We start from the raw sequence: 18,034 nt of genomic DNA, 5'->3' as shown, positions 1-18,034 counted from the left end.
GGATCCAGGCAGTGAGTACTCTGATTCACAACTCAGGTCTCCCAGCAGTTTCTTTTATGTGGCTTGTTGGATTTAAATGACTGAAGAGCACTGCCCTTGTGACTCATGTGTGTTGTGCTGCTGCTGCAGGTGCTTGACAATGCCATTGAAACAGAGAAAATGATAGAAAAATACGAGTCCCTGGCTTCTGACCTGCTGGAGTGGATTGAGCAAACCATTATCATCCTCAACAATCGCAAATTCGCCAACTCCCTGGTTGGGGTGCAGCAGCAGCTGCAGGCGTTCAACACTTACCGCACAGTGGAGAAACCACCCAAGTGAGTTTAATCTCAGCTTAACACAACAGTCACTGGTCTTGTTGGCTTAGTCACTCACTGAATTTTTTTAAAAAACAAACACATCCAAGTAATTTTAGTTGTGGCTTAAGAATTTATTTTCCTGAGCAAGCCCAGCTCTCATATTCCTGGTTGGTGCTCGTTGATGTTACTTGGGGCCCGTTTGCTTTGTGCTGTTCAGTGTGCAGATAATAACAACAGCAAAGAGAAAAGTGTGTCTCCCACAGGATCTGGGAGTCCTGGAAGCTGTCCCTGCCCTGGGATGCCTGTCTTATCATATGAGTGGTAATAGCATACTGTGGTAGTACAGTAATGTCACCACTCGTGCTTTTAATAGCAGTGGATAATACCAAAATGCTGCTATTAAAAGATCCCTACTGCTTATCCAACATGAAGAGGAAACGTGTCTGGCTTTGTCAAACAGCTCTACTCGCTCAAACTGATACAAGCAAAACGAGGCAACTTATTTCTGGAAAGCCTCTTCTAGGATTGTGATATCTAATCTGTTTATTATTTTTGTCTAATTCGAGTTCTGATGAATAATAATCATGACCTGAAACATTACACAGGATCCAGACTTCTTCTAAAATTGCAGACTATTCCCTAATGCCCATGGAGTTTGTTTATTTCCCAGGCATACAGCACAGGGAAAACAGTGGGAAGAGTTTACTGACTGCAGAGGGCTTTAAATAAAACTTCCATTTCTTGTGCCGATGGAGTGAACTAGGACAGTGCACGTACTAGAATGAAAAAAAAGCCTTTTCCTGTCCCCCAGGGGTTTAAATCCAAACACTCAGACAGCTGACTTCTGTGAAGTTGCTTTTGCTGTCTGCCCCAACTGGCTCCAGGGGAAGTGTGGGCTATTTCCATTGCTCCCAGCTTCCACACAAGATGGAGGTGTTTATGTGAATGCACCGTTCACTGTGTCAACATTTTAAACAAGTGCTTTATTATAGTTTATTGTAGTCGACTATATTCAATATTTTAGAGAAGTGCTTCCCTGTAAGGGTGGTGAGGCCCTGGCACAGGTTACCCAGAGTAGCTGTGGCTGCCCCATCTCTGGAAATGTTCCAGACCAGATGGGACAGGGTTGGGAGCAACCTGGGATAGTGGAAGGTGTCACTGCCCTGGCAGGGGGTGTAATTGGATGGGCTTTAAGGCCCTTTCCAACCCAAACTATTCTGTCAATCCATGATTCTATGATTATATCTTAGTAATGTATACCTTAGTAATGAAAGTTTGATTGTAACTCAATTCTCTTGCAAAATTTTGTTTAGATTTACAGAAAAAGGAAACTTGGAAGTGCTGCTTTTTACCATCCAAAGCAAAATGAGAGCCAACAATCAGAAAGTGTACATGCCAAGGGAGGGCAAACTCATCTCTGACATTAACAAGGTAAACTGAGCAGCTCCTCCCCTGTGACTCAGGATATTGCTGTTTTCTCTCAACCACATTTGTTCTTCTCAAAACCATTTGTGATCTCCAGCCTTGATGTGGGGGCTGTAAGGGATGGGTGAGGTGGGGTGACCTTTTCCTATAGCTCAGACTTACTACCCTGAGCCAGGCCTGGGGTGTCCTCAGCATCTGTAGGAGCTTCTGCTCCTGGGGCTGCCAGCTCTGCCTTGCCCCTCGTGGCCCTGGCTGTTGGACAGAAGTGACAGAAGGCAGCAGCAGTAGGTGCTGTGCCCTCCCCTTCACCTCCCAGTGCCCTGGCTGGGCATTGTGGATCCCCCTGGGGTCCTGCAGCCTGTTCTCTGCAGCTGCAGCTGCCAGGGCAGGGCTGGGCACAGCAGAGTTGACAGGCTCTCTCAAGGATAACAAACAGCTCCAGCCTGGCAGCTTTCTCCTTTGTGTTTGATCATGCTTGGCAGTCCCAGACCAGCTGTTCTGGGTGTCTGTGGCCTCATCCCAGGGAGCAGCAAACTGCTCAGCTCTCCTAGTTGCAGGAGGAATGCCCAAAATAGTTGTGTTTCAGGCAGTTTCACATCTGTTTGGATTTAGATTTAGTTTGTGTTTAATTGAGGTTTTTTTTGTAAGAAGATCTGAGAGGTGATTAGCTGACTTCCAACTTGCTTCTAAGACTGCTGATTTTTGTAATATTAGCATCATGCATATGAATAACTTCTGGCTTGGGGAGAATAAAGGACTTATAAGCACCAGAAGTAGCCAAATTCTGCAGTTGTTTTATTTTCCAAAGTGCAATAAAGAAAAACAGTTGTATGTTGATTTTGGAGGTGAGAGGCCATGAATCTCTAATTCCCATTTCCTAAAGGAGGAAGATAGAATCTGCTTGTTTAGGAGTAGCACTCAGGAGATTTTATTTTTTTAAATAAACACTTTCTTACACATTCAAGCCAGGTGGTTTCCTTAGGCTTTGTTGGGAAGGGGGGTAAGAAAGGATGAGAGAAAATGAATCTGGGATAAACAACTTTCTCAGAAAATGACTGATTAATTGAGAACAGATTTTAAGTCATGTGTTTATATTAGCAAACAAGGTGTAGGGCCAGCCAGTGCAAACTGGATTTATGGGCTTATAAATAATTGAACCAGTTTGGTGAAAGTTGCCTGTGGTGACTTCAGCCCTGATTTCATGCAAAGGAGATGGGATTTATCATAATCTTGTAAGAATGTGTTGTTTAGAAGCCATGTGTTTTTCCTCCACATCTTCAGGCCTGGGAAAGACTGGAAAAAGCTGAACATGAAAGAGAACTGGCACTGCGAAATGAGCTCATCAGACAAGAGAAACTGGAACAACTTGCACGGAGATTCGATCGCAAGGCAGCTATGAGAGAAACTTGGCTGAGTGAAAATCAACGTCTCGTTTCTCAGGTGCTGCTCTCAGAAATTGTCTGGGTGACTAAAATGGTTCCCATGAGTAATTACAGGATGCAGTTCTTGCAAGGAGAACATTTTCTTCCCTGTGCCTCATATTTTACTACATTAATATAGGTGTATATTTATTTATTGCATTTAGTTACTCTATATGTGTATGTACTGTACATCCTCTCTTTTCTATGTTTGGGATTCCCTTCCTTGAACTGACCAGCCTGTGGTCAGGAGAATTTGATGAGGAAATAACTGGCCACAGTCAATATTTTCTTTATCTCAATATTTTGGTGAGTTCAGTGAAATTAGCCCAGGAGTTAATTTTATTGTTTATTATTAGAGATGATAATATTAGATCAGCCCCAGACTAATCCTGATGGCCATGTGATTCTTCTCCCAAAGGCAGTGAATAATATCTCTGATTTTATCAGTGGTTCTTTATTATCAGAGGCATCTCTTATTTTATTTAAAGAAGACTCTTGGGAGCATTTTGAGGTCCCGGATTTGCTAACAAATGTGTTTTGCTAAGTCAGAACTGGCAGCAGAGGTTGAGCAGTGAGACTTTTGTCCTCAGCAGCCATTCCTGAAGAAGTGTCTCTGTCTTTGCAGGACAATTTTGGCTTTGACCTCCCAGCAGTGGAGGCTGCCACGAAGAAGCACGAGGCCATCGAGACGGACATCGCGGCATACGAGGAGCGTGTTCAGGCCGTGGTGGCCGTGGCCAAGGAACTCGAGACTGAAAACTACCACGACATCAAACGCATCACTGCAAGGAAGGACAATGTTATCCGCCTGTGGGAGTATCTCCTGGAGCTGCTCCGGGCACGGAGACAGCGCCTGGAGATGAACCTTGGGCTGCAGAAGATTTTCCAGGAAATGCTGTACATTATGGACTGGATGGACGAGATGAAGGTGGGTGGAAGTCCTTTGAGAATGCAGACCAAATATTGCTCAGAGGTGTACCTGTCCCTTTCTGTCAAGTTTTAAGACTCATTTTGCCCCTCTGTTTTAGTAGACAGACCCAGAAGATCCACATTCAAGAGCAGTGAACAAATTCCTTATGATTTGTTACCAATAAAGATTAAAACCACGTTAAGGAGAAAGAACAAGTTCATTCCTATAAAAAGCTACTTTCCAGCTTCATGTTTGTCTCATAGAGCCCAAGAGTTTTGGTCACAGTGCTTGGGTAAAGATGACAGATTTGGTAAAAGGGAATTAAATAATCTCTCTCCATCATGATTTACATGGGGAGCAAGTCACCTCTTCACCTCTCTGCTTTAAAAAGCTCGAATTTCTTCCTGTCTGTTCTCCTGGGATCTGGGAAGGGAAAGGACCATGACTTATCCATCAGCCAGCAGAACTTGGGAGCTGTTGGAGGAAAGAAACGGCTCAGCAGGAGCTCACAGCACCTTGGCTGAATGCTGCTCTTGGCCCTGCTGAGCTAACTCAGCCTCTCAGCATCCTAGACTGCAAATTCATTAAAGACCAGTCAAGTTCTTCATGGTTGCCAGTGATTTCAAAACTGCTGGCTCAAATTTGTATCAGCCATGTCTCTACATTTGAAATTTCTGTCCGTACGGGCCTGGAGTTCCTCTGACCTAATGTACCAACAGATAACAGTGCCTGGAATCCCAAAGAAGCAAACAGCTTATGGCCTTCAGCCTGTTTTACTTGTCTTCCTCATTTTGTTCAGGTGCTTTTACTGTCCCAAGACTATGGCAAACATTTGTTGGGAGTTGAGGACCTGCTGCAGAAGCATGCTCTGGTGGAAGCTGACATTGCTATTCAGGCTGAGAGAGTGAGAGGGGTCAATGCCTCTGCTCAGAAGTTTGCCACGGATGGAGAAGGTAACCAGCATCCAACATACCCCTTTTGTCTTGATTACCTATGATGTTATCTGTGAAACTCATTAGTTCTGCAAGATAGGTTAGCTAAATTCCCCACCAGAATGAGAGAATCCAGCTCCATTTGTTCCTTCTGTACTCAGCATTTCAATGATTCATTTGTCCAGGAGCCTGCTCAGGAATTGAGTGTGGCATTGTGCCTTGCATGGGATGTCATGATCCTCACCAGCAGCTGCTGTGACTTTGTAGAGGTCACCACAGTTCCCCATGCTGTGTTCCTAATGCAAACATTTACACAGATTGTTGGACCCAGTCTGATGGGTCCTAAAAGGAAGCAATCCCCTAGAACTCAGCACTGTTAACAGAGTAAATGACATCCATTTTGTGCAGTTGTGTATAAATCTGAGTTCAGTGAATTTTGTCTCACTGGAAACAGTCATGAATATCTTTCCTTTTGGGTTTTTTTTTTGTCTTTTGGAAAGGATAGTGTTTTCTAATCTGTGTTATTGTGTGGTGGAGCTTGAACACTTCCCACTCACTTTCCTTAGACTAACCATGGATTCTTTCATGTAAACCTTGTAGCTGGCACACGTAGAAATTCAGAGCTCTGTGAATTCAGAGGAATTCACAGCTACCCCCCAGCTGTGGGGATGGGAGTGAGCAAGCCCAGGTGGTAACCCACGTTCTCTGTCCCAGCAGGTTACAAGCCCTGTGACCCGCAGGTGATCCGGGACCGCGTGGCTCACATGGAGTTCTGCTACCAGGAGCTCTGCCAGCTCGCGGCCGAGCGCCGCCGCGCGCGCCTCGAGGAGTCCCGGCGCCTCTGGAAATTCTTCTGGGAAATGGCTGAAGAGGAGGGCTGGATCAGGGAGAAGGAGCAGATCCTGTCATCTGATGACTACGGGAAGGACCTAACCAGTGTCGTCCGACTCTTGAGTAAACACAAGGCGTTTGAGGATGAGATGAGCGGCCGCAGCGGCCACTTTCAGCAGGCGATAAAAGAAGGTGAAGACATGATCGCGGAAGAGCATTTTGGGTCTGAGAAGATCAGAGAAAGAATTAAGGATATCCGGGAGCAGTGGGCTAACCTGGAGCAGTTATCTGCCATTCGGAAGAAGCGGCTGGAGGAAGCCTCTCTCCTTCACCAGTTCCAGGCTGATGCTGACGATATTGATGCGTGGATGTTGGACATCCTCAAGATTGTCTCCAGCAACGATGTTGGCCATGATGAATATTCCACGCAGTCCTTGGTCAAGAAGCACAAAGATGTGGCTGAAGAGATTGCGAAATGCTACCGGCCGACCATCGACTCTCTTCACGAGCAGGCCAAGGCCCTGCCGCAGGAGCACGCGGAGTCTCCGGATGTGCAAGGCAGGTTGTCCGGAATCGAGGAGAGATACAAAGAGGTTGCTGAGCTGACCCGGCTGCGTAAACAGGCCCTGCAGGATACCCTCGCTCTCTATAAGATGTTCAGCGAGGCAGATGCTTGTGAGCTTTGGATCGACGAAAAGGAGAAGTGGCTGAATAATATGCAGATTCCAGAGAAGCTGGAGGACCTGGAAGTGATCCAGCACAGGTGAGAATCCCTTTACCAGGAAGTTTGGGCAATACTGGGTGGAAGTGTTTTACCCCAGCTACCTTTCTCAGCTTGTCTGTGGCTCAGATTCTCTAATGCCTGGGGGATCTTGTGTTTGTTTGTTTTCCCCCACTCCAGGTTTGAAAGCTTGGAGCCAGAAATGAACAACCAGGCATCCCGTGTGGCTGTGGTGAACCAGATTGCCAGGCAGCTGATGCACAGTGGCCACCCTGGGGAGAAGATCAAAGCACAGCAAGATAAACTGAACACAAGGTAAGTGAAAGCCTCGTGCTCAGGAACATCACACCAGCTGGAACAAGTATGGTGGGGTCATTTGATTTTCTTAAGTAGGCTTTTTTAAGATATTCTGATGCTGTTACCTGAAGTATCTTTAAGGCTTCAAAAGGAAAGAGTTGTGCCTTTCAAATACTTGTTTATCAGGTGGAGTTTTGTTCTTGACTTAAACAGGCCCTAAGTGTGTCAGCACTTTGATTTGAGAGCTGGAAATTGACTGTAATAATTACTATGATAAAAAGGAAATCAATATAGTTTTGTGTAAAGTCCCACGTTTTTTAGCTTCAGAATGAACCAAGGGAGTGTGAAAATTTGGTGTAACTGCCAATTTTTCTCTTGAGGAAAAATTATACTCAGAGTGCTGGTACTTGTCACATTCTAATACACACCATATCTGGGTTAATGATTGCTTTGCTAGAAATACTGATGGTGTGGGAAGGACTGAGGAAACCCTGAGTAGCTGGGTTTACCAAGCTGCTGAGAGCAGCTGCTCACTCAGCAATGCTGCCACATCCTTTTCCCACAAATCTCAATTTCTCTGCTCTCCTCTCCTCACACATTTCAGGTGGAGCCAGTTCAGAGAGCTGGTAGATAGGAAGAAGGATGCTCTGCTTTCTGCTCTGAGTATCCAGAACTACCATCTTGAATGTAATGAAACCAAATCCTGGATCAGGGAAAAGACCAAAGTGATTGAGTCCACACAAGACCTGGGTAATGACCTGGCTGGAGTGATGGCCTTGCAGAGGAAGCTGACGGGCATGGAACGGGACCTGGTGGCCATCGAAGCCAAGCTCAGTGACCTGCAGAAGGAGGCAGAGAAGCTGGAATCAGAGCATCCTGACCAGGCACAAGCCATCCTTTCACGGCTTGCAGAGATCAACGACGTGTGGGAAGAAATGAAGACCACCCTGAAGAACCGGGAAGAGTCCCTGGGAGAGGCCAGCAAGCTGCAGCAGTTCCTGAGAGATCTGGATGACTTCCAGTCCTGGCTCTCCAGAACACAGACTGCAATTGCCTCTGAAGATATGCCCAACACCCTGACAGAGGCTGAGAAGCTGCTCACTCAGCACGAGAATATCAAGAATGAAATCAACAACTACGAGGAAGATTATCAGAAGATGAGGGACATGGGTGAGATGGTGACACAAGGACAAACTGACGCTCAGTACATGTTCCTACGCCAGCGCCTGCAGGCTTTGGACACCGGATGGAATGAGCTTCACAAAATGTGGGAGAACAGGCAAAATCTCCTTTCCCAGTCTCATGCCTACCAGCTGTTCCTCAGAGATACCAAACAAGCAGAAGCTTTCCTTAATAACCAGGCAAGTGGTCAAGATATACCTGACTTCATTTCTGCAGGTTGGCACTGTGTACTGCAAGCAATTAACAGACAAAATCTATTGGCAGGAGAGCCACAAGCAGACAAATTGTCCTTTTCTAACTGCATTTTACTTCAAACTGTTCTTGGGAGGTGTCTGTTGTTGGAGCAGCAGCATAGCCTGAGTGTAACAATTTTCTCTCTGATTTCTTTAACCCCAGGAGTATGTTCTGGCACACACGGAGATGCCAACCACCTTGGAAGGAGCAGAAGCTGCTATTAAAAAGCAGGAGGATTTCATGACCACCATGGATGCCAATGAAGAAAAGATCAATGCAGTTGTGGAGACGGGCAGGAGGCTCGTTAGTGATGGGAACATTAACTCTGATAAAATCCAGGAGAAAGTGGACTCAATTGATGACAGGTAAGGGCAGAATGATGGTACAATGTAGCTGTTCCTCCTTTAATTCTGGTCTCTGAGAGATGCCCTTTTACCAGGATTCAAAAGCAAAGTAACAGCATAGAAAAATGTCTGTTCCAGACTGTTTTCTTTGTCTCGTGGAAAAATAGGAACTGTCATGTTTCAAGAATGCGCCAGGCTAATCTTGGTTAAACAATACCTTTCCCACTTTCTAGAGGCTTGGTAGGTAATGAGCTCTCTACCCAGAATTTGGTTGTTTGAGTGTTGCCTTGTAATTCTTGGAGTATGAGCAGACTTGGTGCTCTGGTGGGAGCTGTAGCAGTTGGCTGTGTCTGGTTCCACAAGTCTCAGTTGTCTCTGCTGCCCCCGAGCTGGTGTAATTACAATAACTTATTCCTGTCCTTCCTCTGGAGGAGGAATGTGGCTCTTCAAGGGTGTAATTGGCATTACATGCACCCCACCCACTCGACTTTGATCACCTCTTCCAGTTTGTCTGGCCCCTCTGAGATCAGATTAGGAAGCACTGGTACAAGTGTGTCTTTCATCCCAGAACAAGTCCTTTGCTTTCTCTCTCTGGCTGTGGCACAGATGCTATAGAACATTAAAAGTTTCTTTTTCTTTGAAACCCAAATGTTCAGTTTTGATGGCTGTTGTTCTTTCTGCTTCTGGTTTGGATAACAGTGGAGTCTTTCAAGGCACTGTGAGTGTCAGAACGCAGCAGTGAGCTGTGAAATGTCACTGATGACCCTCCCATCAGACTTCCATTCCCCCACAGCTGGTTAGCTCAGGTTCTCCTGGTGCCTTCATCTCCAAGGAGAAACTGAACTGAAGTAGTTCAGAAGATGTTGTACCTTTCCTGTTTGGGCAGAGATGTCCCACTGTGTGTGCACCCACTTCAGCCATGCATCGTGGCTTCAGGAAAGGCAGCTCTTCCTGTTCCCAGAGCTTGCTGAGGGCCTCTGACAGCTGAACCCCCAGGCTACCCCATGTTGCCATTCTCTCTCTCTCACCAGCTTAGCTCTAGATCCCAGACAGAATCTGCAAAGGCCAGGAAGAGGAGATTATATGAAAACAATCAGGGGGACAGCTAGGACAGTGATTTTCCTTGTTTACCCTAAGGGCTCTCTACTCTAAGTTTTCCCATCCACTTAGGAAAGCAGGAGAGCTTAATCCCAGCCTTCTGGTCAGATGTCATCTTTCTGCAGCTTTTGGAAAGACAGCATCCAAGGATATCATAGCAAATGTCCAGCTGCATCTTCCAGCCGTGTCTGAAATGGCTGGAGTGGGACACAGCTTCAGCCCATGTCCTGGTGGCTGTCACCTCAGTGCAGCTGCTCCTCTGTGCCCCATTGTCCCTGCTGTCCTGCCTGGGGGACGTGTGCTGGAGCTCCTGCTGGAACTGAGCATTTCCTCAATTCCAGAGCTATTTATGCCGAGCGCTGCAAAAACCATCCGGAGCTGCTGTCCAGGAAATCCGTGTGACTGCTCCCCGGGCCTGGGGGGCTGATAAGCCTCCAGAACAAAGCCCTGGGGCTGCCTGCACTGGGAGGGGTAGCAAAGGAAGCCTCTTTGCTTGCACAAAAAGTGGCTCTCCCAGCTGAGCTCCACCTGGATGTCTAACAAAGGACCAAAACAAACAAGCACAAATATGTGCAGTGGCTCCGTACTTCCCATAGGGAGCTCTTTGTAGTTTCTGGTATTGTTCAGAGTGGGTTTTGCAGTGGTGCTTTTGAGCTGTTCCTGAGGAGACCCCATTGGCCCTGCCCTGGGATGGTTCCTATCTCAATAGGGATGGCACAAGGGGGAGGAAAGTGCAATAGGAAAGAAACAATTCAGCACAACCTTTTAGTGCAGCTCACAAGCAAGAATGAATGAGCATAAGGACGTGGAGTAAGGGTAAGGGAAGGAGAAGGTGGGTTTGCATCAAGCTGTCACCAACTAGCTTTTCCAGCTGGGAAAGAAGCTGTTCTCCCTGTGCAGCTGTCCCTGCTTGGGTGACTTCTGCTGCTCTGAAGCAGTTTCTCCTCCATTTTCTCTCGGAAGAGTGTTGGGGAACTGCCCCTCTCCATGTGCCTGCTCATGGCCTCTGATTCTGCAAGGGAGATTTAGTGTAAGGACAGTGGCAGTTCTGGCACAAGTTGTGATCTGAGCCTGTTTTACATCAACTTTTGTATTTGTGCAACTTTCTGCTCAACAGAGAACAGAAGTAAGTTTTGTTCTTGTCCATTCAGAAGGGAGAGTGCCTCGTTTGCTGGAGCAATGAAAGAAGCTAAAACTGCCTTTCATATATCTCAGGATTCCTAGCAGTCAGCTGCATTCACACCATGTGTAAGATTTATTATTTCTGTGGCTTTGAAACCCACAGGCTTACAGTTAAACCACAAGTGGTTTTGTCAGTTTTCAGCACTGTCAGCATTCTCAGGGGCCTCTGGGAGTCAACCTGGGGACACCAGGCAAATTCTGGATTAATTTGTGTCAGACACCTCTTTGTGCTGAACAGATCTTACACTTAGACTGTAATTCCTATGCGTGATACAGAACTCAAAGCCATTCTGAATAACTGGAGTCTGCAGAGCAAACTATTCTTCCACAAGCTGTTCTACAAATGAGTAAGAAGCAGTCATTGACAACTTAAGTGTGAATTCTTTAAAAGAATTTAGGAATATCTGAACAAGGAGTTATTGATATTTAGGTACAACTAGTCTGGAGCAGGAGAACAGACTAAATAACTTCTAAGAATCCTTTATTCCCATTAAAAAGTGATGAAAACACAGGAATTCCTGTCTGTTCCAGCAGTGCCCATCCTCAAAATGCTTCTACTTTGTTATGGTTCAGCCCTGTTCTTCAGAGAAAGCTCATTGTCCAGTCTCACTCGAGGTCACCTTGAACAAAACAACCTTGTACAGTTACATAGCTCTAAGCACCAAAGATTGTATTTGTTATGCTATGGCATCATCTGTTTGATATCCCTGCATGGTTTCCTGCAAAGTCCTTCTAGTCAGTATTTCCAACACTCCATGGGAGATCTTTTTCTTAGTTTCTTAAAATTTGGATTTTTTCAACATAAGAACTTCTGTACTTATCTTAAATCTATTCAAGTACCATGAAAGTTCTCCTTTAAACTTCCTAACTCGTGTCCTCTCCAGAATACATGGATCTGTAATGTAATCTAGCCTTAAATCTCTGAAATCAGCCTGATAAAATCACCCAAGCAGTTCTTTGCTTCAGTTTAACAACCTGAGTAATGCAGTGTGTTTGCCCAGGCATATAAAAGCCAGCCAAGAAAGAGTGGAATCAAACCCAGGGATGTTTGCCTCATTAGAGAGGTTTTTCCTAAGGCACAGTTTGTGTCTTTTCCTTTGTGTTCCTCTGTCAAAACTTCAGCCTCACCTGGGCTTGGACTCCAGGCTGTTGCTTTGATGGTTCCACGTGTCTTCCTTGCCATGCAATCCATAAATCATTTTCTTGACTGCACCTATAGAGATGCTGCTTGCCTGGTTGATTGAAGGCAGCTGTTGAGGCCAAAGAGAAGCAAACTGTAGTCCTCTGAAGGGTTTTCTCCTATTCCTCTGCCTACAGACCTTTTGCTTTTATAGAAAATGTGTCTCCAAGTATTCCTTGTGTTTCTGCAGTCACTAAATTGGTGCCAGAGAGCTTGCTGTGGTAACTTACTGCAGATCAGGAAAAGTGGTGTCATAATCCAGTTGTCATCAACATGTGATTTATGGTCTTCTGGAGTATCATGGCTCTCTGGAGATCTCCACTAACATGGATTTATTTTGCTTTTGCCAGCATGTGCTGAGCTCATCTTATAAATTGCCACCCTTTAAAATAATTTCCAACTCTCAATCCATATTTATCTTATTACAAATGGCAGCAATATTTCACTTTAAACCCCTGCACAGTGCAATAGGAATAAGCCTAGCACAATAAGCAGTTAATAAAAATTGTCTTCTTTACTCTGTCTCTTCCTTGTAAATTGCCTCATAGATAATAAAAGGATGGAAGGACAGGGATAACTACTCCAAATTAAGCATTTTTAAAAACATGCCCAGAGGTACCTTGGGAATCAGCCCCGTTCCATTTGAAGGACCCACCACAACCTTTGGGACTGCCAGCCTGACTCATCCTTCAAGGGGCAAACGGTGCTGAATCAAATTAGAGCTTCTGGATTAACCTTTCCTTCTCTTCTGGCTGCTCTTAAACACTCTGAAAAATAAGTTCCAAGGGCTTCCATAAAGCTTCTGTGTGCAGAACCACCCAGGGGTGCTGCACGTGGTTCAAAACAGCCTTGGGAAGCTCAGCTCAGCTTCATGCAGGACAAGGAGGTGCTGAGGGTGTTTTACCAAGAGCATTCCAGCAGGTGCACCCTGCAAGGGCCACACAACGTTATTTTACTGTTGCAATTTGCACTTTTCTTGTGTGTTTTGGCAAACAGCCTGAACTCTCCTGTGGGCTTGAAATGAGTGGGCCACATTCTGTCCATAGCATGTTGTGAAACCCTGCTGACTTCAGAATGTTCTCTGTGTGTTTAACAGGCCACAAAAACAAGGAGATGTGGAGCTTCAGTGAGCCCATTAAATAACACACTCCAAAATGTCCTTTGAAAGGCAGCAAAGGACACACACCACAAACTTGCCAGCACCTGAGGTCCAAAGAAGCTCCAGAAACCACCAGTGACAGTTTTCATGAAATGCCTATTTCATTTCCTTTCTCTGTTGTTTCTTTTTTCTGACCAGACATAGGAAGAACCGTGAAGCAGCCAGTGAACTTTTGATGAGACTGAAAGATAACAGGGATCTCCAAAAGTTTCTTCAGGATTGCCAAGAGGTAAATCATGGCCTTTCACTTTTATTGCTGAAAGCTGCATCCTGCAGAAGAGCATTCTCACTCCATATTTTATGAGGGCTGGAATGCTCAGTCATCCAGTAGTGTTTAGGGTGGAGTAAACATGAAAAAAACCCTCTGACCATACCACTGCAAAAAAGACTGTTTATTTTTTCTTTTCTCATGAATCAGATTTTCTTTTGTCATATAAGCTAAAGACATAGAAAACTGTCAGAAGCAGTGAAGATTTTCTGCTGTGACAGAAATTATAACCATGTGGAATATAGTGGGATTAGTAATGTACTTACTAAGAGTTTTGTCTGCAGCTGTACAGATGGATGTGGCCTGATGCAGGGGATTTCAAGTGATTTCTAGCAAACATTAGTCAGAAGAATAGGAGGTTAAGAATAAAAAAGGAGCAAGATTAAGCTCTGTCATTTATGTGTGAGTTACCTGATAGTTTACATGTGTTTAAAATTGTTAAGTATTATAACATTTGAAAAAAGACATTCTTTCCAGATTTTCTAATCACTTACATGGACTGTTTACACTGAGGACAACATTTTAAAGTTTAGAATACTCTTGTTTCTAGCACAAGGAATTAATCAAGTAATTTTCAGGTTATTTCATGGAGTACTGGCAGATAATAAAGAGCTGTGCCTGTGAGGTTTTGATCAGAAACTGGGGAAGTGATATTTGCTGCTTGGTTGCCTGGATTCAATCTGTTTCCCAGCATTGCATAAGCTGTCCATGAGCTTGCCTTCAATTGCTTCTTCCTTGGTAGTTAAAACATGACAGATTAGCAAAAAATCTGCTGTTATTAGCAGCAGCTTCTTCCTTCCTCTGTGACAGCTCTGGTTCAAAGATCCCCTGGCTCTCAGGGCTGTCCTGGCCTCAGTGGCAGTGTGGGTGTGTTCCCTAGGATCTGGTTATTCCCCCTATATCACTGGAAGAAAAAGGAAAGCATAAAAGCTCTAGTGTTGGCTGCCTGAATGCCTTTCCTCTCCCTTGTTTCTCTGCAGCCACTAAAATATGGATGTCTCGACTGCACAGTTCAAAGACAAACTTACAGTTACCCAAATGTCAGGGATTTCTCCAATTTTCTTTGAGAGGAATTAACTCTGGTGATAATTGAAAGGCTGTTTCTTGAGAAAACTTAAAATTTACCTCAGTGTGGGGCCTGCTGACACCTCTGTTGGGCTGGAGGGTTTGTGGTGAAGCAGCACTGTCCTGTGGGGTGGAAGGGAGCCAAGGCAACACCTCCCCCTTGGCTTTTTCCTTAGCACTGCCTGTGTAGCTGGGAATTGTTATGGAACAGCTTTGAGCCAGTCCCCGTTTCACCCAGCAATGATCCCTTGGCCTTCCTGCCTGCTGCTGCCTTAGGGACAGCTTCCCATCTGTGTGTAACCTGAGGAAAGGCAGAGTGTTTTCTGCAGCCCTTCCCTTCCCTTCCCTTCCCTTCCCTTCCCTTCCCTTCCCTTCCCTTCCCTTCCCTTCCCTTCCCTTCCCTTCCCTTCCCTTCCCTTCCCTTCCCTTCCCTTCCCTTCCCTTCCCTTCCCTTCCCTTCCCTTCCCTTCCCTTCCCTTCCCTTCCCTTCCCTTCCCTTCCCTTCCCTTCCCTTCCCTTCCCTTCCCTTCCCTTCCCTTCCCTTCCCTTCCCTTCCCTTCCCTTCCCTTCCCTTCCCTGGGCAGCCACATTGTCACTGTCACCCCTCACTGAGGTGTTTGAGAGTGTGGCCTCTTGCCCTTCACTCCTTCCTGCAGAGCTGGGGATGAGGGTCAGTGGCACTCCAGAGCAGTGGGACAATGCTCCTCACAGCAACCCAGCAGTGATAAACCCCCCTCTGGGGTCACAGGTGAGGGAAAACAGCAGATTTTGTTGTGGTGAGGAGTCAGAAACACTGTCACAGGTTAGTCCTGGGGTGCTGCTTTTCCAGCTGTTTCTTGCACTCATCAATATGAATGTGTAAAATAAATTTGTCAAGTGAATGAAACAGTGACAGCAGAAAATTCTGAGTGGAGCAGATGTGATAAATGTCGCCATTTAGTTTTCCTTGACTTCCTGCTCTTTCTCAGCTCACCTTCAAGGGAAGAGTTTACAGCTGACCTTCTCTCTGAGTGCTTGGAAGCCCCAGCAGTGTCTGGGCTCATTTCTCCAGGGCCATGGTGAAAGCTCTTGGCAGACTCTGCACTCTGAAGTTCCTGTCCCAGAGTGTGCTGGCAGGATTTGCCATGTGAGCCTCCCTGCAGGATGGGCTGGCAGCTTGGCTCCTGGCACAGTCTGGAAGTGCAGTGGCTCTCAGAGCCTTTCCCCTTGCCTTGCTGCTGCCCCAGGCTCACAAGGATTTGTCTCTGCATTTCCCTTCCTTCCTGCAGGCTTGGCACTGCAGAGTGGCAGCCAAGAGCAGGAACAGGGTCAGGTGTACAGGTGGAAAGGATGGAAGAAGCCTCATCCTCTCCAGACCTTGACAACTTCTGGAGAAATAAATACTCAAGTGTGATTTTGAGGCAATTTAGGGAACCGTATTATTTTTTGAAAATCTAATTTCACACAAGGTACTGATTTTTAGTGCCTATAGTGGTTTCAAAAGCCAGATTTTAGCAGCGAGCCCTTAAATACTTTATCTGCATTTCTGTGCTCTGAGGGGTTTATCCCAACAGGCCCTGGCTGTGAACCACATGCTGTCCCTGTCTTGCCTTCCCCCAGCTGGTCACAGGAATGATCCAGCCTCTCCTTGGGAAGCACTTTTAAATCCCCAGAAGCCTTAATGCTGTGGCTGAGTAAAAGCAAACAGTGAAAGCCAAGCAGTGCAATTTGCAGAGCAGAGCAGCTGTCTCCTCCCCAGAAAGGCAAGAGTAAAACCACTAATTCTGGGTTATATCTTAATCTCCATGTAGACTTTGACTGTTCAGCAGCACAGTAGCCTGCTCTAATGCAGCCTTGTACCTACAGAGCTCTTCACTGACATGAGCAATTTTCTGTTTAGACTTGATGGGAAGATCCAAGGAGGAGTTCCTCTGATTGCTCTGATAAGTTTTCCATTTCTGGGGAGAATTAAGGAACAACTGAAATTTTAAGGGGCAGTTGAAAAGAGGCTCATGAGTGATAAATGGAATTTGTTGCCCTGTGTCCTGAGCACACAGCAAAAGCCTCTGTTCCTCTCCTTTTTGGGCTGCTTGCTCATCCAAGTGCTGTTCTAGAAACCAAGCTGAGATTTGTTTTGACATCTTCCGCTCTAAATATGCAGGAAATGGACCTTTTCAAATTCTGTAAACATTCCTGTGAATGTGGTTTTTATCCACACCTCAGGGATAGATGAGGCAGTCAGACTCACCCTGGGAGGAAATGCAATGTCGGCTGCTAGGATCATTTTCACATTCCATTTGCACTTGGCAAATCAGCTGTCTCTTAAAGTATTGGTTTTGTCTAGTGGTGATATGGAAATTGTCCCCAGTGCCTTTGTACTTGCTGAAAATCAGACAGAAAACAATCTTGGATTTTTATATAATGGGAAAAGGAAAGTCTCCAATACCAAAACACTCCTGGAAATTGGATAAATAAACAAATTACTTATGTAAACCTATACAGAGAAAAGACTGAGGGGAAAAGGTACAAATGTGCTGTGAATTAATGGTACAAAACCATCTGTAGGAACCTCCACAAAACCATCTGACCAATAAGCAGTACACATGTCCCTGTTTCTCTTGCTGTTGAATTGGGTGGGACCTGTGTGTTTGATTCTGCTTATCATAGAGGTGATTCCTTTCTGCTTGAATCAAGGGTTATTTATGTCTTGGAGATGGATGTTAGAATTGAACTGTTAAAGAGGCAGATCCTTGGCTGAACCCTGAGAAAATCCCTGAGTAAGAGCAATCTCTGAATTCACACAACTCTTCTGTAGAGACATCTCTTTATCCTTGATCTGGAGGCATTTTGCATTATTTCACACCAGGAATGTTTCCTCACACCCCCATGTATTTTCCTTTCCAGCTCTCCCTCTGGATCAATGAGAAGATGCTCACAGCCCAGGATATGTCCTATGATGAGGCAAGGAACCTGCACAGCAAGTGGCTGAAGCATCAGGCATTCATGGCAGAGCTTGCATCCAACAAAGAGTGGCTGGATAAGATTGAAAAGGTAGGGAAAGAACATCCAAAAAATGCCCTTATCTTTGTCCAGGGTGGTTGTGCACAGAGATGGGATCTGTTCCTCTGCAGAACTGGTCCTTAAATCACCCCAGAGCTGAGGCTAAAGGACATTTCTGGTGCATTGTGTCTCCATCCAACCCATTTTATTCTACATTGATGTTAAAAGTCTTTTATCCAAGACATTCAGTCAGACATTGGCTAAGGTGCCAGTTTAGTTTTGTCTAGTCCTTCCTATCTGCCAGAAGGAAGGCAGAGCCTAAATTTCATACCCAAAGGGTAAGTGGGGCAAGTGTTGGGATTTGAGCCAATGAAGTAGAAGCACTTCCCAGGAAATAACAGAATATAGAGAATAACTGAATTTATTCTTCTGTGCTGCTAAGCTGGCTTTCATTCATTCAGAGCTATAGCCAAGCTGCCTTTCCCCATGCAAAATTAGGGCATGAGG

At 45.4% G+C, this 18,034-nt stretch overlaps 1 protein-coding gene across 9 annotated transcripts in view; it reads left to right on the top strand.

Annotated features, from left to right (window-relative positions):
* SPTBN1 (spectrin beta, non-erythrocytic 1) overlaps positions 1-18,034 on the top strand; it is a 116,255-nt gene that overhangs the window by 76,670 nt on the left and 21,551 nt on the right. For 7 of the 9 annotated variants that reach the window (XM_030945450.1, XM_030945453.1, XM_030945445.1 and 4 more), the window contains 11 exons: positions 130-317; positions 1,613-1,730; positions 3,006-3,164; positions 3,771-4,073; positions 4,855-5,008; positions 5,702-6,581; positions 6,720-6,854; positions 7,441-8,197; positions 8,415-8,617; positions 13,354-13,444; positions 17,432-17,578. In XM_030945450.1, coding sequence (XP_030801310.1) covers positions 130-317; positions 1,613-1,730; positions 3,006-3,164; positions 3,771-4,073; positions 4,855-5,008; positions 5,702-6,581; positions 6,720-6,854; positions 7,441-8,197; positions 8,415-8,617; positions 13,354-13,444; positions 17,432-17,578 — 3,135 coding nt within the window. The remainder of the gene's footprint in view (positions 1-129; positions 318-1,612; positions 1,731-3,005; positions 3,165-3,770; positions 4,074-4,854; positions 5,009-5,701; positions 6,582-6,719; positions 6,855-7,440; positions 8,198-8,414; positions 8,618-13,353; positions 13,445-17,431; positions 17,579-18,034) is intronic. The other 2 variants (XM_030945452.1, XM_030945454.1) reach the window with 1 other exon arrangement.

Source organism: Camarhynchus parvulus, chromosome 3 (genome assembly GCF_901933205.1).
Source record: "Camarhynchus parvulus chromosome 3, STF_HiC, whole genome shotgun sequence".
Taxonomy (NCBI): Eukaryota; Metazoa; Chordata; class Aves; order Passeriformes; family Thraupidae; genus Camarhynchus; species Camarhynchus parvulus.
This window is presented reverse-complemented; position numbering and strand designations above follow the sequence as displayed.